This window comes from Mauremys mutica, chromosome 6, assembly GCF_020497125.1.
Source record: "Mauremys mutica isolate MM-2020 ecotype Southern chromosome 6, ASM2049712v1, whole genome shotgun sequence".
Taxonomy (NCBI): domain Eukaryota; kingdom Metazoa; phylum Chordata; order Testudines; family Geoemydidae; genus Mauremys; species Mauremys mutica.
The window spans coordinates 20408820-20435288 of NC_059077.1; the positions used below are offsets into that span (position 1 = coordinate 20408820).

Below are 26469 nucleotides of genomic sequence, written 5' to 3' on the forward strand. Positions count from 1 at the left end.
AACCTCCCATCCGGACAAAAAGGCCTCGCCCTTGCTCTCACACAGATTGTGCAGCACACAGCAAGCAGCAATAACTACGGGGATATTCTTTTCGCTGATGTCCGAGCGAGTGAGTAAGCTCCGCCATCTCCCCTTGAGACGTCCGAAAGCACACTCCACCACCATTCTGCACTTGCTTAGCCGGTAGTTGAAGAGTTCCTTCTCACTGTCCAGGGCGCCTGTATAGGGCTTCATGAGCCAGGGCATTAGCGGGTAGGCTGGGTCCCCGAGGATCACTGTAGGCATCTGCACATCCCCAACCGTTATTTTGTGGTCCGGGAAGAAAGTACCTGCCTGGAGGAGTCTAAAGAGACCAGAGCTCCTGAACACACGCGCGTCATGAACCTTGCCCGCCCACCCGACGTTGATGTTGGTAAAACGTCCCCTATGGTCCACTAGTCCTTGCAGCACCATGGAAAAGTAGCCCTTTCGGTTAATGTACTCGCTGGCCTGGTGGGCCGGTGCCAGGATAGGGATGTGAGTCCCATCTATAGCCCCACCGCAGTTTGGGAATCCCATCGCGGCGAAGCCGTCTATGATGACCTGAACGTTTCCCAGGTTCACTACCTTTGAGAGCAGTTGCTCAACGATTGCGTGGGCTACTTGCATCACAGCAACCCCCACGGTAGATTTGCCCACGCCAAAGTGGTTCGCTACTGACCGGTAGCTGTCTGGCGTGGCAAGTTTCCAGAGGGCTATGGCCACTCGCTTCTGCACACTCAGGGCTGCTCGCATCCGGGTGTCCTGGCGCTTCAGGGCAGGGGCCAGCAAGTCACAGAGTTCAAGGAAAGTGCCCTTACGCATCCTGAAGTTTCGCAGCCACTCTGTGTCATCCCAGACCTGCAGCACTATGCGGTCCCACCAGTCCGTGCTTGTTTCCCGGGCCCAGAATCGCCGTTCCACACCATGAACTTGACCCATTGCCACCATGATCTCCACTGCCCGGCGTACCCTGCTTTCTGAGAGGTCTGCGCCACTCTCCTCACCGCGCTGCCGGAGCCTCCTCGCCCGATTTCTCAGTAGCTGACTGTTGCACAGGTGGACGATAAGGTGCGAGGAGTTGACAACGGCCATAAGTGCAGCGATGATCGCAGCGGGCTCCATGCTCGCAGTGCTGTGGCGTCCGCGCTGTAACCGACCAGAAAAGTGCGCGAACAGATTTCCCGCCGGCGCTTTCAGGGAGGGAGGGCGTTTGTGAGTGACGGTTGAATGATGACAGTTACCCAAAACCACCCTCGACACATTTTTCCCCCAGCAGGCATTGCGAGCTCTACCCAGCATTCCAATGGGCAGCGGGGAGTGCGGGAACTGTGGGATAGCTTCCCACAGTGCACCGCTTCCAAAGTCGACGCTGGCCCCGTGAATGTGGACTCAGAAATTCGAATTAGTGTATTTAGTATGGATACACAAATTCGACTTCATAAGGTCGAATCCACAAATTCGAACTAAGTTGATTCGAAATAGTCTTGTAGTGTAGACAAGGCCTGAGTCAGCATTTCATTTGGGGTCAGCCTTCCCAACTTGCTGCCAGTTACAGGACTGTTTAATCTGCTGTGTATTTTCCCAGAGAAGTTGCCAACTAGCCAGCCCTCCTCCCTTGAAGTCTGTCCGTAAGACACCCATGTCTCGACTGTTAAATAACAGGGCGAGATGTGTGGCCTGCTTCTACCTGTTCCCGGTTAGTCCAAAACAGGCCCGGGGTGAAATGCTGAGAATTTGAGAGAATGGTTTTGGATTGTGACACAAGATTATGTAGAAATATAAAGGAGATGGAGATTGCAGGGCAAGCATGGTTTATTTTGGACTCAGAGCAATATTGAAAAATAGAAATGAATTTGATAAAATGAAAATCCACATGTGTTTAATGCATTACAATTTAGGAAGTTTCTCCTTTCTTTCAGCAGAGAGATCCTTCTTCAAGATTGAGATCTTGCAGTGTAACAGATGCAGTTGCTGAACAGTCTCACTTATCACTGGTAAACCAAAGCTCATTTTTATTTCTTCTGTGCTTTGTTTTAAATATTCTTTGGTTCTGAGTGGAGCCTTTTCCTGTTGCAATGGCTTCAGAATATTTATACATAGGTGGTAGGAATATGACTGTACCAATTGGTAACTGATTCCAAATTAAGATCATGTTGCATAGGTCAACAAACGAACGTGGTTATACTTGTTTTACAAAAGATTAAGTCAAGATGATTAAAGACAGTGGATGAAATTGTGGCCTCACTGAAGTAGATCAAAGTTTTACCATTGACTTTATTGAGGCCAGGCTTTGAGCCCAGGCATCTAGTTCTGTCCTCATTTTTATCTCTGCAATCTGGAGTTGTGTGTCACTGAGGGAATTTGGACCAGTGCTATTTTTTTGAAAATCAAATACACACATTTTGAAATAGACTTATGCCTGGGCTTACAGGTAGCTATCTAATTAGAATTGGGCAAAATTGGTGAGATTTTTCATTAAATTTGAGAGGTGGGCGGGGGGTTGGGTGGATTTTTTTAGGGGGTGAATAGGGATTGTTATACTTGAAAATTCATGGACTGTTTTGTGCATGGGTTTTTGTTTTTGTGTGTCAGTATTATTTAAAGCCATTCAAAATTTGCACAGAAGTGTTACCACAACCTTTTCTGGCCTGTGAAGAAACGTAACACAAAGAAGAAATAGGCGCACACCCATAGAGGTGGTGGGAGCAGTGAGGAAATCAACACTTTTTGCAAATGTGAAAAAATTTGCAGCATGTTGCAAGTCAGTGGAAAACTTTGCCAATTTAAATAAAAAGAAATTGACTAGTATTTCACTTAGCTTTAACAATCCCCTTTATGAAGGGCCATGTAAAACCAAAATCTAATAGTCATAATAATTTTCTGACCAATATGATATAAGTTAACAAGTCAGGTTTTCCTAATATAGTAGCTAAGAAATTAACTGAATCCCTTTAAACAGGAAAAGGATCCACATCCCAAGATGATTCTTAAACAGGAAAGGTAGCTTTGGGTTCTCTCTTACTCTGTAGTCATGTAGCACTTTACTGCTGATGTCCTGGAAGCTCTACATTTTTTTTCCATAGAATTGGTCAAAGTGGTGGTGAGACAGATAAAATGACCTAGAATAAAATTGCAGTAGATCAGCATTTGACTATGGCTGGCCAGAATATTTCATAACGGATGACATTTCAACAAAAAATTGACTATTTCCCGTATAACTTTCTGCAGAAATCTTTTCCCCGTTTTTTTTTTACCAGAACTGTAAATATGGACATACGAACGAAATGGATCATTAGAACTTGTTTCTTCAGTAAATAACAAAATATGAATAATTGAAGGCTGATGTTGTCATATTTTTTTATTGTTAAATTGGTGTAATTCAGCCATTTTAAATTTGAAATTGGCTAATTTTTTTAATATAAATTTGTAGTTGTATTAAACAATTGACATTTTTTTCCTATTTTTATTACTTCACCATAAAGCTGGAGATTATCTAATGATTCTAGATATGTCATTATGAAATGGTGGCTTTGCAGTAATAGATGTTTCTGTGAGTGTTCAATGGAAATGTATGTAAAGTACTACCCAGCTACTTATTTATCCTCCTGCATTAAAAATATTATGGCTCTCAGCAAAAGCATACTTAAAGTGTGTCTTCTCTCTACTATAAGTGATTGGCTTGTGCTGGAATCTGCACCCGCGAGCTTCTACTTTTTCAATAGTTTTGATTCACTTCTGTCGTTTGTGGTTTGTTTTAACTGGTGTATAAGGTTAGGCTTTGTTATGACTCTTCCTTCAGTTTATAGTTTTAAAATGTTTACTAAATGAAATTAGGTGCTCAAAACAGCAGTATAAAAAGCATTTCTTTAAAACTGGGACATACTTGAGCTAACCAATCATCAATCTCTACTGTACTAACAGTCATTTTTCTTCTAGCAACTAAACCCTTTATTTCTGATTAAGCTGAAAACTTGAAACACCAATTTCTTTTATGATGATGATTCTGACTTTTCACAGGGCTGTGCACTCACTGCTGGCCAGAAAATTGCCTCTTCATTTCTAAATGTCTGTGCTTTATGCTTGTAGAGCTGAAGTTGTAAAATTGTTTTTGTTTGGAAAAAGTATTATTTAAACACCTTACATTATGCCACTAGTGTATATATAGAGAGTCCTGCACCACAGCTGTTAGACTAGTGCCTCAGTCTTTGAATTTATAAGTTATATGTTCATCTGGGTTATCAGTGATTGATGACTTCATTTTTCTTGCTGCTGTCTTTTATTTAACATAACTTCAGTCTAATTGCTTTCCATTACAAAATGTGAGCGAATGGCTGAGATTCCTTATTCCTGAAGATGTGAGCATAATTTATTACCTTCATCACTAAACATACTTATCTGTAACATTAATTATCATTTAACAGCAGAGTGGTCCATCTAGGAGAGCTCGTTCTTCAACTGTCACAGGTGGTGAAGAACCAACGGTAATAATACTCTTTATCAAACACTTTCAGTAAATGAAATATGGGTTGGGTTTAGCATCTTTTACGACACTGAACATTTTTTTTGTAAGCAGCAGTGTATTGGTCTAAACTTTTCAGAAACCATAGCTAAGTTTTAACATTTGTTTTTCACCTTTTACCTTGAAATAATTTTTTCAAGTAATATGATAATATCACAGTAATATTAGCATACAATAAAGATATGGATATAATGCAATTGATTTTTAAACAGAATGACACTCTTGGTAAATATTGACTAGTGCTCAAAAATTGAAAGCTATAGCACTTCATTTTTAAATGCAATATAGATTATACAAACAGACCCTTTAAAATATAGCACTTACCATTTGCACTGACTTAACACTAAACTAATTCAGTTTTATTCTTAGGCCTGGATACTGTTTTGAGAACCCTGCAGGCAGAGGGCTTTACCCATGTAATTCTCAATGTAGTTAGTATATGGTTTTTGTTTACTAACAAATTTTACTTTCCTTTTATCATTAACTAGCCCAGTGCTGGATATTTGACTCTGAATGGTTCAAGAAAATATTTTACAATGCTTAAATTGGACATTTAATATCCTGAAATCATTTTCCATAATGCAGTGTAGTTTGTGAAGCTATCCCATGCACTTATAATGTGGTTAAATGTGAATCTAAATCAAGTGGATTGTCCAATAATAAATATATTCAGCTTTTATAAATATATATGTGCACCAATGAAAACCAGTTTGTTTGTTTGTTTATTTATTTATATATATATATGTATACACCTCTATCCCGATATAACGCTGTCCTCGGGAGCCAAAAAATCTTACCACGTTATAGGTGAAACCACGTTATATCGAACTTGCTTTGATCTGCCGGAGTGCGCAGCCCTGGCGCGCCCTCCTCCACTTCCCCCCCCCGAACACTGCTTTACCGCGTTATATCTGAATTCTTGTTATATCAGATTGCGTTATTTCGGGGTAGAGGTGTATATATTTTTATTTGTATTGTGGAAGTAGCACGATGCCCTAATTCAGGGATCAAGGCACCGTTGTGTTAGGCACTGCATATGTTCTTTATTGAACTTTGAGAAAACGTACCTTGTACCTTGAACTAAGTGTCCATACCTTTCACAAACACAGAAATGCCTTTGATATCTGTGGAAAAACTGATTAATAGCCGCATAAAGCAGGCAAAATGTTCTGTATTGATTTCTAATGTAAATCCAGTCTTTTGTTGGCAGATAGTTCCATTAATTACACACACGTTTTATACAAGTTTATATTCCTCTACTAAAAACTGAATTCAGAGTAGAGCTACTCTGTGCAGGCCTGGTCAGTAACGCCACTGTGTTCCAAAATAGGCATACAGTGTTGGTGTGATAGCTAAATATGTTGGTGCATAGTACAAGGAAATTCTTGTTGAATTTTTACATTCATATTGATTTTGCATTTACCATACCAATGTAGACCTTCAGTGTTTAGATAGCACATAGAAATTAATGCACAAAATACTAATGTACAGTGTAATGATACGAGATCTGTCTATTGTATTGCAGGGGGCCTTATTTTTCACTTAAGTCAATTACAGAAGATGAGCAAAATTTGATACATGCTTATGTAAAGTGGGTGCTTCTTTGAATGTGTGTTGATGTATATTTGTGTGTGTGTAAATAGATAATGTTTTTTATTTGGATTGCTTTTAAGAGCTTTATTGAAAGCCTCAGAGGAAACTGAATACTTTCCCTTGAAATGTTTTACGGTAAAACTACACTGGACAAAGCACTAATTATCACAAATGGCAGGAGGATAATCAAGATAATTTGAATAAGTGTTTCCCATCTCTGATTTATCTTATGAAAGGAAACCAGTAAAGAAAATTCAGTTTACCTCTGAGAATGCATAAAGTTACTGGTAAAGAGAACTGAAAGTTCTACTTTAAGGTGTTTTAAATGAATTGCCTCTGAGTCTCTATTTTGGTTTGCAAAGCTCAGTTCATATTACAAAGGAATGCTGCCAGTAACTGGATTCAGTTTATAAGGAGTTAGGAGACAATAAAAAGGAAGGGACACGTTGCCATATGTGATCTTTAATGGTTCCACCTCTAGTTACTTTCCTTTGTGACTCTGTCCTCATAGCTCCCTATAAATCAAACCTGCTATTGGCAATATTCACTAACAGACTTCAAACATCCTTTTGGTTTTGTGTTGTATACAATGTATGTGATTAAAATCAAGTGATTTAAAAACTTTCTTGAACACCTCCGAGGTAGCCACTTTTTAAAAAATGCATACTGTTGAGAATTTCAATAGCCTCTCACTACAGTGAATGCATGTATTTGTATACAGTATCTGCAACCCTAGAATAGATGAACCCCTCACCTGTTGGCTAGGAGTCATGTGACCTAAACCACTTTTCTTCTGACAAGCTAATCAATAGCTAAAACACCCCAAATCATGACCATTTAGGAAGTGACTGAATCAGGGTTTGCCTCAGCCAAATTTGTTTAGCTAATTCCTCTTCTCCTCCCCTTCTATTTCCTCCCTTCTTAAATAGATGATCAACTTTCTACCCATTCTTTACCTTTCCTGGACTCCTGATTTCTTCTTTGAACCATGTCGGCTGTTTTTCAGCTCAACTACATGAAGCATGTGCCCTTAAATGAGAGAATTCTCTTAGCACTGGATACTGTAATAGTTCAGAGAAGAGTTCTGGAACTGATAGGGAATCTGACCAGAGGGTAAAGCAGATGAAAGAGCTACTGAATAGTATGTTGCCGGAGCTTTAAATAAGGAAAACTAATGCACCTTGGATTTCAACAGTGATCTGTGGGCGACAGAGAGAGACTGTGACCACAGTGCATTGTCATCCACTTTTTCAGTCTCTGGGACAATCATTTTCCACTGTCCTCAACTTGCTTTACAATATTTATTTTATAACAGGGTGAATGTACAACACAAGTTGCTCTTTATAAGGCTACACACAAAAAAGGATATTAGATTGCAGTGTAATTATGATGGTGAATCAGGCCTGAGAGATTTGTGATGTTATTGAACACACAGGTATCTGTATAGCTATGTATAACTGGATTCAGTTTATAAGGAGTTAGGAGACAATAAAAAGGAAGGGCCTCATGCAGAACGTGCTCCATGTACAGAACCTGTAGAGCATCAATCAGCCTTTACATTCTTTGGTGGGTGTTTTATCAAAAGTAACTGGATATTTAGATGCCACAATATTTTAACAAGAAAAATATTTTTTTATTAAAATCCCTCATGCCTGCATACAATATTCTGTGAGTAATACAAGAAAAAACAAGTGGGAAACTTTAAACCTGTTAGATTTCAAGGTGATTATGAACAGAGTGATTGAAGCAGGGTTATAGCAGTGATTATGAAATTAAATGTAATCTGCCATTCATCATGCAGTTGACTTAATTTGTTTGCCTCCTTCCATCCTCTGTAGGTATAAATGATTTAAATTGTTTCTAGGGTTTTCTTATACTTTCAGCCACATTATTGTTGTGAATGACTTTCATACCTGGTAATGGGATTTTTTTTCTCTTTAAATTGAGCATAAATACTGTAGTGTTCTATAGATAAGAATCCAAAAGTGATATTTCTTATAAGACATTTACATCATTTAAGCAATTACTCCAGGTGTTTTTCTATCAGTGAAACCTCATGATTTCTGCTGCCTTAAGCTGCTTCCATGGTACACCCTACTAATGCCTCTTCATTACAGTTTTCCAGTTATCATGTTTGGCATTTTAGTTTTGAAATACTGTTTACTGTTTCAGCTTAATGTGGAAAGTTCAAGATTTTAAAAATACCATAACAGATAGTAATATTCAATAAAGTCAGAGTTACACAAAAAGCATTTCCACCATATAAGAGAAATTAAATGTTATATCAAGGTATAAAATGCAAAATATATTTTGTAAGATTCACATACAGATAACCAGGACTGAATTAGAACAGAGGGTATACATGTTTTCTGAATTTCCAGAAGAGTGATGCACATGAGCTCCTGAATGTTCCTCAGTTTTAACCAGTGGGGGAAAAATTCACCAGTTTTGTAGGATAAGAGGAACACTTTATGATGGTGGTGAATTTTTAAACTAAATACAGCAAGCAACAGTTAATATTTACATGTTGGTTTGCCTTCTGTTAAGAATTATCTTACCTCTTCCTCTGTGCAGGTGGTAGTCTTTTGTCAGACTTAATCAGGTGGAATACTTTCCAAAAAATGGAATATCTGTGTCTGCCTAAAAAGAATTAGGTTCCACCTGTCCTAAGACGCTCAGTAAATTTTCAGGCTAATTTATTCCAAAATATTGGTTGGCTTTATTTATAGATCTGTCTTGAAACAGTCTTCAAAGAATGTTTTTGGGCTACTCATCATGTTGCTCATGTACGTTATTACCTCTTTCTTATACTCAGACTTCTTCCCTTTTTATGAAAGCTCAATATTTATGGAACCTCCTGGATGGTTCTCCGTTGTCATCAACTACATGAGAGCATATACTCTCAGCCTCTTCTCCAGACTGATATCTTTGCAAGATCAAGCCCCTGATACGTAAATCTTGGAAAAAGTAATGACAGCCCTCAATTCCCACTAACCTCTGTGGGAATTTAAAGCTTCTCCACACCTCACAGGAGTGTCCAGTACCCTGCAGAATTGAGCCTAATTTGAACTATTAGGATTTAAAACTCACGGACAACATGAGCCTCCTGATACTTGGGGGGGCACAGTGTAAAGTGGGGGGACATCTGACCACCCCATGTATTGCTACTGGGAGGGACTTTCAGCTCCACCTTCCTGGGCCAGGGCAGCCAATCTCGCTGGCTCCTGGGGGGCTGGGGCCACATGGGCAGGGAGCACGTCCCTTTGGGCATGGCTGGGGCCAGCCCCGGCCCAGGGAGACTCACAGCAGCAGTGTCTTCCCAGAGCTTGTGGACACCTCAGCAGGGGCAGCGTGAGCAATGCCCCTACCTCTGGCAGAGGCCAGGGAACCTGCTCCCAGAGCCCTCCCCAGTGGCCCTGCACCCAGCCCAGGGACTGCCGTCCTCTCCCTGCCCCACCAGAGCTACCTGTGGGGAGGATGAGGACTCTTCTCCCTTCCCCTTTCCCCCCCCAGCACGGTTTCTGGCTTGCTTGGCTGCTCTCCCTGGCAGCCAGGCCCAGGTGGGGAGAGAAGGCGGCAGGAAGGAGCCACTTCTCACGCTGTCTGAGGGTGGTCGCTCCGGGTTGCTGCCTCTGTGCAGCACGGCAGCTGCCTGAGAGAGTGCCCGCCTCGGGAGGTGGCAGCCCCGCCCCCTCCACTCCCTGCCAAACCTTGGCTGCCAGGGACGGGGCTGTCGAGGGAGATGGAAACATGACGGCAAGAGGCTCCGGATTCTCACAGGCAGACGCTGTGCCACACAGAGCAGCAACCTGGAGCAGCCACCCTCAGCTGACATGAGAAGCTCAATCCCGCCCCTTCCGCTCTCCGCTTGGGCCCAGCTGCCAGGGACAGTGGCCGAATGTGCCAGGGGGCAGGCGCAATGGGAGAGGGACAAGAGCCCCTGTCCTACCCATCCCTCCCCCCCCAGCAGGCTGAGCAGAAATCTGGAGGGGCACTTCACCCTGCATGTTGCCTATATGCCCACAAAACATGCTGTTGGTATATCCTTGCTTACTGATACCTGAGATCAGGCATTGGTATAAGAAATACTCCCTGGTACTGAGGTATCTATATATGAAAAGTAGTTTAGTGCAGAATTTCAGAGGCTCTGTCCCTTTGCTTCCTTAGCTTCCTGATGTGCTGAAAGACACCATGTTCCTCTCCTCAGCTTTCGCATGATAACGCTCACCTCTGATCTCCACCATTATTTCTTGCTATTGGTAAAAGCATCAGAACGAGAACTGGCAGTAATGTAAATGGAATCTCAGTAGTGCTGCTTTTTACACAATAAGCAAGGAAGATTGCACACTGAGAGCCAGGAGAAAATCCTTCCCGCCTTCCCCCCTCACAATACTTTAGTTCTCATGTTTTCTTGCTCCTTTCTTTAGTTGCATACCTTTTCCATGGCTTACTTGAAATTGCAACATCACATCCTATGCTGTTAAGCAAAGATGAGACCTTTCTAGTCTGATTTCTGTCTAAATATGGAGCAAGAGCATGACGAGCTTGTCAAATCTGTTCTTTCCCTTTTTGCTTAACATCTGAAAAGAATGTCAAAGATGTAAGAAATGTTCCATCTGCAAAATGTATGTGGACCTTTGACTTGTGTGCTGGGTAATTGCCTTAAATGTCTGGCTTCATTGCACAGTGTAAATGAACATTGGAGGAATCTCTCCTCTAGAGTAAAGGGCAACTGAGCGCGTGCATGGGTTTTTCAGCCTACTTCAATTATATCCAGCAACTGCAGGTTGTCAGACAGTGGCAAGACTTTACAATCCCTTTCTTCTGTTAATTTTTTTGTTTTGGTGTTTTAATGTGGCTTCTTTTAGAAACAGGCTTGTCTCATCGTCTTCTCTTATCCAAACAGGCTTAAAAGAGCTCTTAAATTTTCTCTTGCATGCAGCAGACAGGGTTCCCCCTCCCACACACAGTGTGTTGAAACAGGCACAATGGCTATGTGCAGCTTGGACATGAGCATAGACTCTTTCTCCTGCTCAGCTGTCAACCCCATTTCTTCTAAATCCAGATACTGGCACTTGTTATAACATCAACACTAGTACACTCAATGTGAAACTCACAGGCTATGAACAGAATAAGTTTAACTGCTTAAATATGAGGATACTCCCTATCCACCTGGCTCTGCTTTCACGTCAGATAAAATGCTGGCACAGCTCGTCTGCCTTAACATTAATATTTTTATTTTGACTTCTGTGAGGGGAAGTAATTTGTCCTTTCATATCTATAAGATAATTCCACATCTATTGTTGCAGTCCACACAAGGAAAGCCATTATAAAAAGCAGATTACTGTAAGAAGGGGCCTTAGTAGAATTTCTTATAGCTAGAAAGCTGCCTACTTCTAAGGGGATTAGTGGTACTGATGCTAAAATAAAGCATTACATAGAAACTGACAAGACAATTAAGCTCAGGCACTTGCTTTCTCTTTCCGGGTCTTCTGATAGAGACATTTGGTTTCATCATTCTCTTGCCAATCAAAACTTTGTCATAAGAAAGAAGAAATTCCAGAATTTAAAGATTCTCTTAATAATCTAGGCTTATTGAAAGGCTACTGCAGACTCCTTGCATGTTCTTCAGGTCTCTCACCACATACCTTTGGATTAATTAGAGGCCAGAAGCTTGTCCTATAAAATGTAAAAGGTCTTTTCAGCAGAAAAGTCTCCTGAAAATAATTAACCCAGTGAACACGATACAGATTTACTAAGGGCCAGATGCTCATTGGAGTTGCACCAATTTACACCTGCTAAGTATCTATCTGTGACAGGACGCACCCTCACCACTTGTCTGGCGTCTCCTCCTGGTCACTCTTGGGATTAGCTCTTGAGGCTGGTCTTTCTTGCACCACCATTATCTGTATGTTGACACATTTTACATCCATGTCCTCCTTTTCCATTGCTTGCTAATATGCCCCCTATACTAAGGGAGTTGGGAAAGACAGTGGAAGAAATGCCTTTTCCCATACTGATGACACACGCGTCACTTTGTATTTTAGGGAGAGGTTACAGGAGGGCAGGACCATGGCTTTATCTTTAAGGTGGATACTGAGTCTTGGAAAATTTAAGTAGGACTTCCAGCCCTGAATCTATTTGCATTCTTTCTTAGCACTTACAAACTGTTGCCTGAACAATAATGAATTAATCTATACTACACTCTATGAGGTAGATTATTTATTCCCTCCATTTTACAGAGGTGGAAACTAAGAGGAAACATTGACCTAAGGCTGCTTACCCAGTCCATGGGAGAGCACCAGTGAGAATTTGAGTTCTTGACTTTTCCTTTAGGCTATGTGGCCTCTCTAGCAGTGACTCACATATATCAACTTTAGTGAATAAATACTCTCTCTAACAAGGGGAAAACATTTTTATAAAAGTGAAAGCAGTTCCTATCATAATGTGTAGTCTCCTGTTTCTTTTGTAGCTCCTTTAGTTTCACGACATGGAAGCTGAGCTGTTTTCTGAACAAAGTGCCTGTAGCTGTGCAAATGTGAACCAGAAGACCTGCGTGTGGAAGGGAGGAGGGTGTTGGGTCAGAGATGAGAAAAAGAGCCTGTGCTAGAGAGAAATTTGAAGAAATGCATTTCCAAATTTTCCACTGTATTTGATTGTAAGAATGGCATAAGTAGACTTCTTCTGAAGAGAATTAATTTTTTTCAAGCTTCCACAAAATAATGATACACAATTTTTTTGCATAAACAGCCATCAGTGGCCTACGTACATACTACACCAGGCTTACCTTCAGGCTGGGAAGAAAGGAAAGATGCTAAGGGACGTACATATTATGTCAATCATAACAATCGAACCACAACTTGGACTCGGCCCATTATGCAGGTATGGAGTTTGCTGTTGTATTGTTTAATTTCAACAGAATGCTTAAAATGTGTTGGGTCTAATTCCATTTGAAAAGCTGTTTTAAGGTTCTTAAACAGAAACAGTCTATGCAGTGCAAAGGCAATTTAGAATAAAGTTATTACATTTAACCAGGAAAATAGATGGTGATTAAGATTATTTTTGCTAAATATCTGTTAGGACCAGAATAAAGATATAAATTGAGTTTATAACCACAGTGGTGAGAAATGAGAGCAAGAGAGTAAATATATTCAGAGACAAATTTTAGAATCAAATTCAAAATGAGGATCTTAATCTGTGTACTAATAAGGCCATTTATAGTAGTTTGTTCTTGCCTAAGCAGTTGTTCATTATTTAAAGCATGAATCATTTTTAATTCCATTGAACGTACTCTTTGAAATAATATATTTAAAGCTTATTTAGAAAAGGATTAACAGAGTATTGATGGCCTTTTTTTTTTACACAGCCTAACAGCAGATAAACATGATCCTGACACTTAGCTAACTTGTTCTTGCCCCTGAAATAGCTTGCAGAAGATGGTGCAGTTGGGTCAGCAGCAAACAGTAACAACCATCTAAGTGAGCCTCAGATAAGACGGCCTCGGAGCCTCAGCTCACCCACAGTCACTTTATCTGCTCCACTCGAGGTAAGAAGTCCTGTCTCATCTGACAAAGATCACTTCTGTCCTGACTTCTCATTCTTTCTGTTGTGTTTGTGACCTTTTATTTTCATTCCAATTTTGCAGCCAACACATTCTTCTCTCCTGATCTGTTAGCTTTGCTTCGTGATGATATTTTCTTCTTAAGTTTTTTTTACATGCATCTTCACTTTGTGCAGTAACACTGCCTAATTCTTCTTACTCAACTCTCACACTCATTGCTTGGCGTGGGGAATATTCTTTCTCCTTTGCTATCATTAGTTTGTTTCATTTGTACGTGCATATCCTGTAGTACATGCACTACTGTAACTTCTTGCTGGAAAAGCATCAAATTAGAAATATTCTCAAAAGCTGAAACATTTATTTTGAAAGGCAAGTGCAATAAACTGTAAATAAAGGCTGTGCCACTTGAGTCTGGAAAGTCGTGGTTGAAGTAAGGACATCTCAAAGCTTTTGATTTTGTATTTCATTCTTTTCAGCAGGATATTTTTATTTCCTTTTAGTGCTTTTGAAGATATCTCCTGGATTTAGTGACAGACTTAGCTGTCAGCTTTCTTCATTGGAAAAAGTTCTCCTGAATGGTTTTTGTGGACTATGATACAAGTAAAGGCATCAGGCTAAACTTTTCAAGTCTACATGCCTAAAGTTCAGGTTCTAAATCCATATTAAAAAAACTACAAATAAGTGCCTGATATTCAGAGGTCTGAAATGTCCATTGACTTAAGTGGGATTTGTGGGTAATCAGCACTTCTGAAAAAAGGCCATATATATATTTAGGACCATAATTTTGGGCAACCAAATTTTAAAATTTGTCAATTATTTATTCTGTAAATGTATTCCTCTATAATAATAATTTGCAGTTTACTATCCTTGAACATCACAGTTCTTCCCTGAGAACTTCTGGATAATAAATTGCAGTACACTAGTTAGATGCAAGATTAGTAAGGCACTGATTATGCAAAGTGATACACCTGCATAAATGTTTTTGCTGGAATGGAATTCCACTGGACCCAGAGCAGGTGAATCTCCTTGTAGAAGTGGCATCTGAAATATGCAAAAATATTCTTGACTACTGCAGATTAGATACTTAAATTTGAAAGTGGAACCAAACTTACCAGAATGGTAGTTTTTAATCAATACCTGTATTATGAATTATGTAGAAAAACTAATTTGTATACTCAGTAGTGAAATCAAAGATTTATAAGTATCTGAATTAGAAATTGCATAAGATAATAGAGGTAAATGTAAAAATATTTGATTACAAATCATGCTTCAGAATCTAATTATTTGTGCCATTTACTGATCTGTAAATATATCATTAAAAATATAATCAGTGTTACTCAGCAAGGCAATAAACAAAGTTAAAACTAAGCAGTTACTATATTGGGTAATGGGTAAAACTTTCAAAAGTGCCCAGGTCCTATTTTCAGAAGTGTCTTGATTTCACTGGGAGTTAAATGCATATGCACTTTTGAAAATCCTACGAGTTGCCTATCTCCATCTTTAGGTGCCAAAATACCTTTAGAAGTCTAGCTGTTAGGTTTTGTAGTCTCATTGATAGTCAATGAAATTGCGGCACTTTTGAAAATTTTATCCACTACCTGTAGTTAGAAACTGGTCTGAATAGTTTGAACCTCCCTTTATTTTAGGAACTTGCTTAATTCCTATTTTAATCATTTTAGTTGATGAAATCAGTTCCTAATTGATGAAAAATGCATTTGAAGTATCTTACACTGCCTTCTATTCATCTATACTTTTTTTGCTTTAAAATGTTTGTCACGTACAGTGCCATGCAAACAGCAAAGCAGTGCCTGTATTTTTCTATATAACATTGGTTTTTGTTATTTATAAAGAGGCAGTAGAAAAAGGTATCTAAGATCTGAGCTACAATAGCCCTATTTCTGGGAGAAGAAAGTGATAAAACACCATGACCTTCGCAATGAAAGCGTATTATGTAACAAGGAGCAGCCAATTTTAAAATAAATTAGTGATTTGAGATGGTGATACCCCTTGTTCCTGTAAATTGTATCCCCATTGAAAATGTGTTCAGCTCATGATACCAAGTGTCGTTCATAATATAATATAAAGTGAGATTTGTGGAGTCTTAATGTTGCTCATTTCCCGCAGTTTGCCAAGGACTCGCCTGTGCGCAGAGCTGTCAAGGACACCCTTTCCAACCCACAGTCGCCACAGCCATCACCCTATAATTCTCCTAAGCCCCAACACAAAGTGACACAGAGCTTCTTGCCACCTGGTTGGGAGATGAGAATAGCTCCAAATGGCAGGCCCTTCTTCATTGATCATAATACTAAGACTACCACATGGGTAAGATGAATTCTAGCTTATAACATTTTTAATCTGTTAGTGTTTTCTGGATATTTTTACCTTGTTATTTTTGTCTTCCTTCCTGTATACTTTCCTTGCTGTTGTTCGTGTACTTATGTCTTGTCTTTAGCACAATTGGGCCACGAATGTGATTGCGGCCTATGGTCACTGCTGTAGTACAAAGGTTTAAGAGTCACACACCTAACAAATTAACATCCTGAAGTGGCTGTTGTAGTACCTAGACCTGCTGTTAGAAGATTTACACATCTTTTTCTAGTACGTCTTTGCCTTTTATATACTGTGCATACACTGTATATTTGACAAACTGGTGGACATGACCATCATTTTGAACAAAGATATTATGCTTAGGCTTACATTTCAAAATCCCGAACAAGATTTAGAACACCCCAGAGTTTGAATCTAGAGTGTTGTCTTTGCCCATTCTAAAGCTACTGTCCAGTTGCAAAATTTGAGTGAGTTTGGATTTCAAAGGCACACATTCTTCCTAAGTGTTTTGCATCAGCTGCTTAGGTTTGAGGCTCTCTCGTAATTTTAATAAATTTCATTATCCCTCTCACTGCTCTCGCATTAAAATGATCATCATAAATGTTCTTCGGTCATCACGAATCTACTATGTTATCTGCCTTGCATCAGTATACTGCATTTTTCTTTAATTTTTTATTGCATACGATGTTAAAAAAGAAAATATGAGAAGCTAAACTATTTTTTTAAAAGTTAATGGAGAATCAAGGGACTCAACTGCCCATTTTCTTTTTGCTTCGTGAGAAGAATGTTCTCGGCAGTTCTCCATCCTTAATTTATCTTATGTGTATACACTGCATACTTCTTGGAATTATGCATGATATATACTGTCTGCTGCAGAATTTAGGCATCTTTAAGGACAGGGTATCAGCCTGGAAATTTAACTTTGATTTTCCTTGCCTAATTCTGTTAGCTGGATCCTTGATTTTACTTCAGTGTAGGTCTTTGTAGGTCACTGTAAATTTTGTTCTCAGAATAATGTTTCCTTTACCCTAGGATGACTTTGTGAGTTTTGGTTTGGGAGTTAGCTGGATCCCTTGTAGCCATGTTTCTTAAACTGATCTTTGTTGCTGTCGGAACACATCATTATCACTCTCTACTCTAGAAGCACATTGGATTATACAGTCACCCATTTTTATTATAGTGTTCAAAATACTTGCACTTAATGGTCTACTTCATTTTCATACTTACAATTTGACTCATAGTTGTGTGTACTGACTCAGCTGGGACACACACATTTTTCCCCTTTAAAAACACTCACCGTTTGAATTGCATAAAACTGCTTTGAGATACTTATTTGTGTACGTAGAAGTAAAAAAAAATCAGTTTCTGCTTAAACAATAGAAATTTAGGAATATGTTTGTATCAACATATTAATATCCAGGAGAGATTTTCTAAGGCACAAATGGCAGGTGCCCAGATCCCATTAATTTTCAATGGGAGTTGGGCACCTAACTCCATTTGTGCTTTTAAAAATTCCTCCATAATCATCATAGAACTGTAATGTCAGATCCAGGAATTGTCTGTACATTGTCCTGTGCTCTCATTAGCACTTACTTAATTCACCAAAGTGCTTAAGGGTGTTTTTAATTCCCATTGACTTCAGTAAGACTTAAGCACAGATTAAAATTAGTCTTGTATTTAAGTGCTTTGCTGAATATGAATATGATTGATTATTCACATGGTTAAGTGCTTTTGTGAATCATAGCCCTAATAAACAACAATAATAATAATATCTAATATCTTATTATTCTGGGAAATACATAAATGGCTGATATGTCATCCTGAGGTTTAAAAATAGTTCTAATATGATGCCTGATGTTGAATAGGAAGGTACTTTAAAAAAAATTATACCAGTTCTCCATATGTCAGAGTGATTACTGTGGGTATGTCTACATTGTGTGTGTGTGTGTGTGTGTGTGTGTGGCATCAAGTCTCAGACTCCAGTCAACTGACTCAGGCTCAAGCTATGAGGCAAAAGTAGCAGTATGGATGTTCCGGCTCGGGCTGAGACCCACGCCTCTCACTAGGTTTCAGAGTCTGAGCACCAGCCTCAGCAGGAACATCTACACTGCTATTGTTAGTGCTGTAGCACGAGTCCAAGTCAGTTGACCTGAGCCCTGGGACTCAGTGCCTCAGGATTTTTGCAGTGTAGCCATACCCTGAGTTAACTGTCTCTGTTTATAAATATTGTCTAATTATTTGTTAGTCTATAATGTCTTCAGAGTTTCAGCAAATTAATTTTAAAATTAACAATTATATATTTGTGCAAATTTATTTTGTAATGTCAATTTATTTTGGCAGTCATTTTTTTTAAATAATTTTCCTTTTTAATAGAATTTAACATTCAACGAAAAGTCACGTAAGACTACATTATCTAGGCCAGCATTCAAGCCTTAATGCAAAGGTTTTAGTTATATGCAACAATATGAATTAAGAGTCCATCAGTTTTTAGCGTTAGATCTGAAATTGCTAACTTTTGTCGTTTTAATTAGTTAGACTCTTTGTCAGTGACATATAGTGTATGTGATTTAATTCGAACACTTGTACTGTTTCATCGTGACTTCAAATCCTCATATTGAATTTGGAACTCTAGAAATAGAGGGTGAATGTGTAAAAATTGAATGGATTAGCATATGGAGCCACTGTGCCTTGTCAGTCCAAGCTATGACTTTGGTAATTTGAGCTAGTTTAGTAATGAAATATTCTAGCTTTTCCACATCATCACTGCAGTGTAATTGCTGTTGGTTGGATTTAATTTTAAATACTATGCACTTCTATTTGTTATATGTCATGCTGATGCCAAGTAATCACTATCCACATTAGAAGCCTCTAATGATGGCTGTTAGCTTTAATGCTGCAGTATTTGGGTAAAGCCAAGTAAGCCCAAATATTTTTGTATCTTTCTTTTCCATTGGGCTTTTGTTTTATTTAGATTTCTGTTTATGGTATTTTATTTGTACTGTTTGAATCCGGGCAGCCATTAATTTAATGTCTGTACAGTGATTCAAGCATAAGAAATTCTTCTTCCTCTTCCTCTTTTTTTTTTCCAAAATAAGTGAGAGAGATGGCCTTCTCCTGCCTGATCTGTTAGTTTTTCTCTCTAAATGTATAAAAACCAGAAGGATGCATATTTTGCCCCATTCGTTATTTAAATTATAATTGTTTATAGACAGGTGATGCAACAAACACTAAATAAACCATACAGTGCAGAAAACAGAAATACTCCACCCTTCCTAAACATCAACTGCCAAGCAGCATCTCCGTCCCTAAAAGCTAGTGTGAAAAAGATGAGTCTTTCTTTTTGTCTCCTGAACATCAATAGATTCAGGCTGTCTCAAACAATGCAGAGGGTACATTCCAAAGGATAAGGGCCTTCTTGGAGAATGCCCTGCTCCCAGAAGACTTCGTACACATCCAGAAAATGAAATACCCAGGGGAGAAAAGATCCTGCATCATCATGGCTCCCTTTGCCATTAAAAATGCCATTGGAAAAACACAAACCTGAATAAAATACTTGAAACCCACACAAATATTAGAAACTATAAGTCCTAACATGGACAGACTGCTTTCCCAGCTTCTTGTTAATTGATGAGCATTCCTGGATCTGGTTAGTTGTGCTGTAAAGTGATGACTATTTTAAATAAGAAATTCTATATCAGGAATTAAGACACTACGAGTTAGCGTGTTTACAAATTCAGTAAATAGGGACCTGTGACACCATTGTGGTGTGCATCTGGAAAAAAGAATTGAAGCTGGTTTCATCATGAAATGGCAAATGGTGAAGTTAAGGTTGTATTTTGCCTAGGGAAAAAAGACACTATAGAAAGATATGTTTTCCTTTCTCTTTCCTGCTTTTTAAATAATGCAGAACTGAACATAGAATCATAGAATCTCAGGGTTGGAAGGGACCTCAGGAGGTCATCTAGTCCAACCCCCTGCTCAAAGCAGGACCAAACCCAACTAAATCATCCCAGCCAGGGCTTTGTCAAGCCTGACCTTAAAAACCTCTAAGGAAGGAGATTCCACTACCTCCCTAGGTAACCCATTCCAGTTCTTCACCACCCTACTAGTGAAAAAGTTTTTCCTAATATCCAACCTAACCCTCCCCCTCTGCAACTTGAGACCATTACTCCTTGTTCTGTCATCTTCTACCACTGAGAACAGTCTAGATCCATCCTCTTTGGAACCCCCTTTCAGGTAGTTGAAAGCAGCTATCAAATCCCCCCTCATTCTTCTCTTCTGCAGACTAAACAATCCCAGTTCCCTCAGCCTCTCCTCATAAGTCATGTGCTCCAGCCCCCTAATCATTTTTGTTGCCCTCCGCTGGACTCTCTCCAATTTATCCACATCCTTCTTGTAGTGTGGGGCCCAAAACTGGACACAGTACTCCAAATGAGGCTAACCGCTATTATCCTGTTAGCAACTGAAAGAAAAAATACTACAATGAGAAAAAAATTGAGATGAAAAGAAAATACACTCCCAAACCTGGCCTTTGACATGACTTGCAAATATGTACCAATTAAAAAATAATATGAAAAACTCTAGGCCAAAATTGTCACCTCCTTCTACCAGAAAATGTTCTGATGCCATAATAATGAGTACAGTGTAAAAGCTGAGACACACACTGTTTTCTTAGTTTTGAGTTGGCCAAATGCAAAACTTTAAAAAAGGAATGTGCCATAGGGCTGACCATCTCTTGCCTTCTTAAAAAAAACCAAACCTTCTTCCATTTTTTATGAGTATGTACATTATATGGACTTTGACTTGCTTTCATAAGGAAGTTTCCCATGGTAACTTTCTGGCTAGATTTTTAGTGCAGTAAGGGAGATGATCAATCAGTGTGTGTAACCCTAGGAGAAAGGAAAGATGCCAGCATGCTATGTAGCAACCTGACAAAATCAAAAATGGACAACAATGACAAATGGAGATAAGGTGTAGAATCCCAAACACATCATGAATCCCTGTCTGATTTATTGTATGTAACTCTCATAGATGCCTGAAGGTTTGCACTTTGGCAGTGCTTGCATGGCAACTTGTCACGCTATAAAAGTATTATTGGATTGAATATTGACTTACTGATGGTGACAAAGCTTTCACATAAAGTATTACCACACAATGTATAATATTTCTTACTACAGCTGAGAGCCCGTTCATTTAAAGCAATTAGATGCCTCATTTTATTACATGGAATACTAGCTCTGCAGTTTGGTTTGACTGTCTTTTATAAGCTGATAGAAATATCTAATAGAGAATTTCTGCACAACTATTGTTACTTGTTTTGCATCCTGAAAACTAATAGTGAACTGGCTCTGATCTAACTGGTCATATTATAACTGTAAATAAGAAACACCTTTGTGGTTTAAATTTTTATGGATTACAGTGGTGTATTTATGTTACAGGAAGATCCACGGCTGAAATTTCCAGTACATTTGAGATCAAAAGCTTCTTTGAACCCTAATGATTTGGGCCCTCTTCCTGTGAGTGTCAATTTGACATATTTTGCTATATGCATAAATACCTCTTTTGAGAATGAATGTATACTGCTTCCACATATACTGTATGTGAATCTGTGTATCTGACAGGTATACATTTGCCAGAGCCTGCTAATAACATTTTTGAAGTGGTCAACCACTTATTAGCTTAGCTGAAAGTTCAAGGAATGAAGAAGCTTTCTCCATGTCTTTATCATTGGCTGTGTGACATGGATGGTTGAAAGTTGTTGCTATGAAAACTAAAACAATATACAAGCTTGAATCAGTGGGGATCTAGGGAAGGGCACATCCTATAATCAAAGAACATTTCTAAATTAGTTCTGTCAGTTAGCTTGCAGATCTCTTTGCCTGTGTTGTTTTATTGGCATTCACAAATCTAACTTAATATTTTGTTATCTCTTGGAGGAGTAGGTGGCGTGCAGTATGGTTTAATTTAGATTTTGAATGACACTTCTGCATTCCACATAGAAAGCCGCCACTGTGATGCAAATGCTACTTGGGATTATATTAGTAACCAAAGTACACTGTTGCTTTGCTTCATAATCAAAGTAAATTATAGAGCCTTTCTATCTTGATGAAAAGCTTTGCTCTTAAAGGCAGAAAGTAATATCTGAAAATTTTGGATTTCTTCGTGTGCTTCTGATTCAGTGCCTGATGTCAGTAATGTTTTGGTCTTGTCTACCCTATGAGGAAGATACTAGCAACACTGGAAACATTAGTGTAGGCAGGCTACTGGTTCCACCAACACTCTCAGCATCTAATCCTGCTGAGAAGAAGTCTAACTGGCCCTATCTTGACTACCAAAAAGATTTTTTTAAATCAAGTTAGGTAATTTGTTAGTTACCTTGACTTGAAATACCAATTAGCACCTAGTGTTGGCACAGTTTAACACCTTTACAATCATTTGTTAGCGGGTAACAACAGAAGACTAAAGCAGTTTTAAAAGAAAAATAGCTGTGCAGGAGGCTGCTTTATTGGCATTTTTCTCATATAAATTGGGCATGCAGTTTTGTCCAGAGAGGGCTTGTTTACATGCAGAGTTGCACTGGTTTAACTAAGATGTGATTTTTATATTGATTCAGTTTAAACAGAGCAAAAGGCTGTCTGGACATTCTTAAATCAGTATAAACCTGGCTTATATCATTTAGTGCAAGTTGATCAGAAAAAGGTTTAAGGTAAACTGAAACAAGCCATTTTTAAACAAAATGAGTGTTTACATAGGTTTTTACACCAGTTTAACTAAACCTGTTTAAAAGCAGATTGAAATTAAAATAGTTTAATCTTTGTGTTGTAGACAAGGCTGAAGATGATGTAGAAGGTACATCATGGAGTAGGTTTAGGGGTAGTACATGGAGTAGATAGTGGTTTTGAATGGTGCTGGGTGTACTAAATGTCTTCTGCTTCTAATGGTGGGAGGATAGGAACATAAGGATTGTCATACTGGATTAGACACATGGACCTTCTAGGCCAGGGTCCTATTTCTGACATTGGCCAGCACATTATGATTTAAAGAGAGGTTCAAGAAACCCGGTATAAAGTAGCTGTTGGGATAATCCGCCCCTTATGAAGATCTTCTCCTTTTTAGTATTTACTGCTGTTCTAACTCTGAGCACTCTTGTTAGCCATATAAACATCCAATCTGTCTTTGAATCTTGCTAACTTCTTGGTCTTTGATATTAGCCTTCTGTGATTGTTCTGTGCCATCTAACTTATTTAAAAAAAAAACTAGTTTACATAAACGTAGATGATGTATTTCTCTGTGCCATGTGCACACTTAATACAGTAATGCTATTTTAATTAACATTCTTTTTTTTTTTTCCAGCCTGGTTGGGAGGAAAGAATCCATTTGGATGGAAGAACATTTTATATAGATCATAGTAAGTAGGCACCTAGGTACTACTGCAAGTAGACAAAGGGAGGTAATAAATATTGAAGTGAAAGCTTTATAATTTTACTCTTCATTTAGGAAGCCAGGTGTTGATATGTGGAGACATTGATACCAGAGACTTAGTGCCCTCATACGGTACTGTATATTCACCAAAAGCTTGCTTTTAATTGGCTCATCAAGCTTTGTCCCACTCTGATCTTGTGAAGCATTAACATTTCTTCTTTGTGGTTTTCTTTGTTTTTGTTGATATTTTGGATTATTTGTTGTTGTTGATGATCCCATGGCTTATTTGCACTTATTTAATAAATTAAAATACACACTAGGAATAGAAAATAAGATGAGAAAAGATGAGATATCCACAAGTCCATATGTAGGCAGTGGAAGAAATAAGACTGATAAGTAATTTTCCCTCCCACTTCCTTAAAAAGGTCTTGTGGCAATGCCAATTCTGACCTTATTTTCTATTTGTAGCATGTTTTATTGCACCCAGCCCATTAATATCTATCCAATTCTGTTATTGAAGTTCCAGTGTAAGTGATGTTTCATTGTAGACTTGTCTTATTACAGCATTTCAGAACAAGTGTGTGGATTTTTGTTGTTTGAATATAAGTGGCAGTCTAATAGAAGATTTTTTTTTACCTTTCAGCCGGGTTTATTTGAAAGGTGTTCCTATTGATGGGGATAAGCCTCACATAAAAATATAGAGACCATGAAATATCCTTAGAAAAATTGGAAGTGGGGAGGATAGCTGCACAAAACCTGTAAAAATTAAAATCTTAAACCATTCTACCGGTTTGACAGTATTATGGTTTTTACTTTATTTTAGTGTCAGTAGTATTAACTGCTATGCTTATTCTCTGTTTTTAAAAAAAAAGTCTGTAAAGCAGATTGTGATTTTTTTTAAATTGCATGCTTAGCTTTTAAGAGGTACCCTTCTTTTAAATAAGGAATTGAACTGATACATTCTTTGCAGAGAACAAGATTAACCTGTTCCAAATATTACTATGGAATTCTTAGTGCTCTTTGCACTTTGACTAATTATTTTAATTAGCCAACAAATATCTGGAAACTTAGAGTTAAGATTAGCAATTTATCCTGAACTCCTGTTATCAAGGGGTCCAAGAAAAGAAAAGAGCTTGATTTAAGACAGTGTCATAAGACAGTGTCACATTTACACTTGCTGTAATTCCCTGTCTTTCAATAGTTTAATTAGCCATAACCTTACAGTTATTTGAGCATACGTTTGTCTCTAAATAGAGAGGAAAATTTGAATGTATACATTAGTCAGATTTCCAGTGAGTTTTTAGCAATTGTTACACATTTTACATTTTTTTAAATTTGAAATGTCTTCCTCAATTCCCTCTCCTGAGATGCAGGGCTTTTTTGGCTTTGCGGATGGCAAACTGCAAAAAGCAATTTTTTCCTGATGATACTTGTTTCCAGAAAACACCCTTGTTCTCACATTGTTACATCACTGTGGTAACCAGTGGACCAGCAGCAGGGGTGAAATCAGTGGTATCACAATGGACTTGTTCGAGTTTCTTTGCAATAACCTCATGCTCAATATTAAGCAAAAGACAATGCAGAATGTTCAGTGACTTGGCTTGCCCAATATTAATAGTAGTGTCTGTCTTCACAATATTCCTAAGGAATATAATGACATGATATTCATGCAATATACAATTGCAGTAATGTAAGGATATGGTAATCCTGTTTCATATATATTAATAAAATAATACATTTATAAGTCCCAATTACAAGTTTCTGAAACAGTATGTACAATGTACCCCATTAACTAGCCACTCAGCTGACCATCAGCATCTCCTGTATTCGCAGTCCTTTGTCAGTTAAAGTGGCTAGTTATTAAAGAACTATAACTGGGTATACTGGCCTTTTATAGGGTTGCCAACTCTGACTGAAGCTATTTTCCCCCCCAACATGATGGGATGTCATTTTCTTAAAATACCCTCTTAAAATCTCCTGGACTGCTTTCAGTGGTCACTGGGAGATCAATGCTGATTCCTGGAGACTCTGGGCCAATCCTGGAGGGTTGGCAACCCTAGCCTTCTAAGAGAAGAGGGGACCAGAAGACCCCATTCAGGGAGTTGGAATGAACAAAGGCCCAGGAAATGGCCTGGTAGTGGAGGAAAGGAAGTGCTCCTGAGGAATTGGAAGTTGGATGGGTGGAAAACCCAGAACTGACCCTTTCAGAGCCTGGGATCCCTCTAGGGTGGGACAAGGTTCCCCTCTCTTTCAGCCAGTCAGGAGCTATCTCTCTGAAGGAAAAGAGAGTGAGGCTGCTGCAAAGGGATATCTGGCCCCGAGAGACAGATCAGTAAGTAGCCGCCCTGCTACAAGTACCAAATCGTGCTAAAACATTTCTGTGTAAAAGATTGTGATTATTTAAAGTAATGGTACACCATCAACTTGAAATCCAGCCAACGTTATTAAAGGGTTAATAGATTCAGCTACTGTTCGTGCCCTGGTTCCCCCACAATTTTTGTGATTCTCCAGCTCTATAGTCCTATTTTGTTAATGTTTTTCTCTCCCCTATTAGGGTACAAAAGGCTTGTGCAAACAACAGAGAAACTGCCTCTTGGGGAACAACAAGACTGAGTGCTATCAAATGCACAGCATAAACTAATAAAGAAAAATAGACTTTCAGTTGTAGTAATCCTGGATGTCACTTGTGGAAATAGTAGATTAAAAAAATAAAACAGAAATTTCAAATTTCAGAAGTGATTATTAATTTTAAAACATTCCTTTTAATAATGATGATACATAAATATTTTAATTCCCAAGCCCTCAAAGGGGGAGTGCACTGGTCATAAGATACAGAGCTTTTCTTTCCCTAAGACTGGTTCAAGTTCAGCTGGGTCAGTATTATGACCAAATGTCATTTTCCGTCTGAAAGCTGTTCGGTAGCTTGCGTGCAATGACTTAGTAGTCTCTGTCCACCTACACTCGCTATATCTGCCCAGGCTGTGTGGAAGACATTGGTCTCCAGTGCCTTCCACAAGCATTAAAT

At 38.7% G+C, this 26469-nt stretch overlaps 1 protein-coding gene and 1 long non-coding RNA gene across 6 annotated transcripts in view; one reads left to right on the plus strand and one right to left on the minus strand.

Moving 5' to 3' along the window:
• The window catches only part of NEDD4L (NEDD4 like E3 ubiquitin protein ligase), a 342440-nt gene that overhangs the window by 277592 nt on the left and 38379 nt on the right, over positions 1-26469 (plus strand). For 4 of the 5 annotated variants that reach the window (XM_045021773.1, XM_045021771.1, XM_045021774.1 and 1 more), the window contains 7 exons: positions 1941-2015; positions 4443-4502; positions 12884-13015; positions 13560-13679; positions 15819-16016; positions 21461-21538; positions 23376-23430. In XM_045021773.1, the coding sequence (XP_044877708.1) occupies positions 1941-2015; positions 4443-4502; positions 12884-13015; positions 13560-13679; positions 15819-16016; positions 21461-21538; positions 23376-23430 (718 nt within the window). The remainder of the gene's footprint in view (positions 1-1940; positions 2016-4442; positions 4503-12883; positions 13016-13559; positions 13680-15818; positions 16017-21460; positions 21539-23375; positions 23431-26469) is intronic. The other variant, XM_045021772.1, reaches the window with a different exon arrangement.
• The window catches only part of LOC123373036, a 98027-nt gene continuing 74179 nt past the window's right edge, over positions 2622-26469 (minus strand). The window contains exon 3 of the long non-coding RNA XR_006580532.1: positions 2622-3140. This is a non-coding gene — a long non-coding RNA (uncharacterized LOC123373036). The remainder of the gene's footprint in view (positions 3141-26469) is intronic.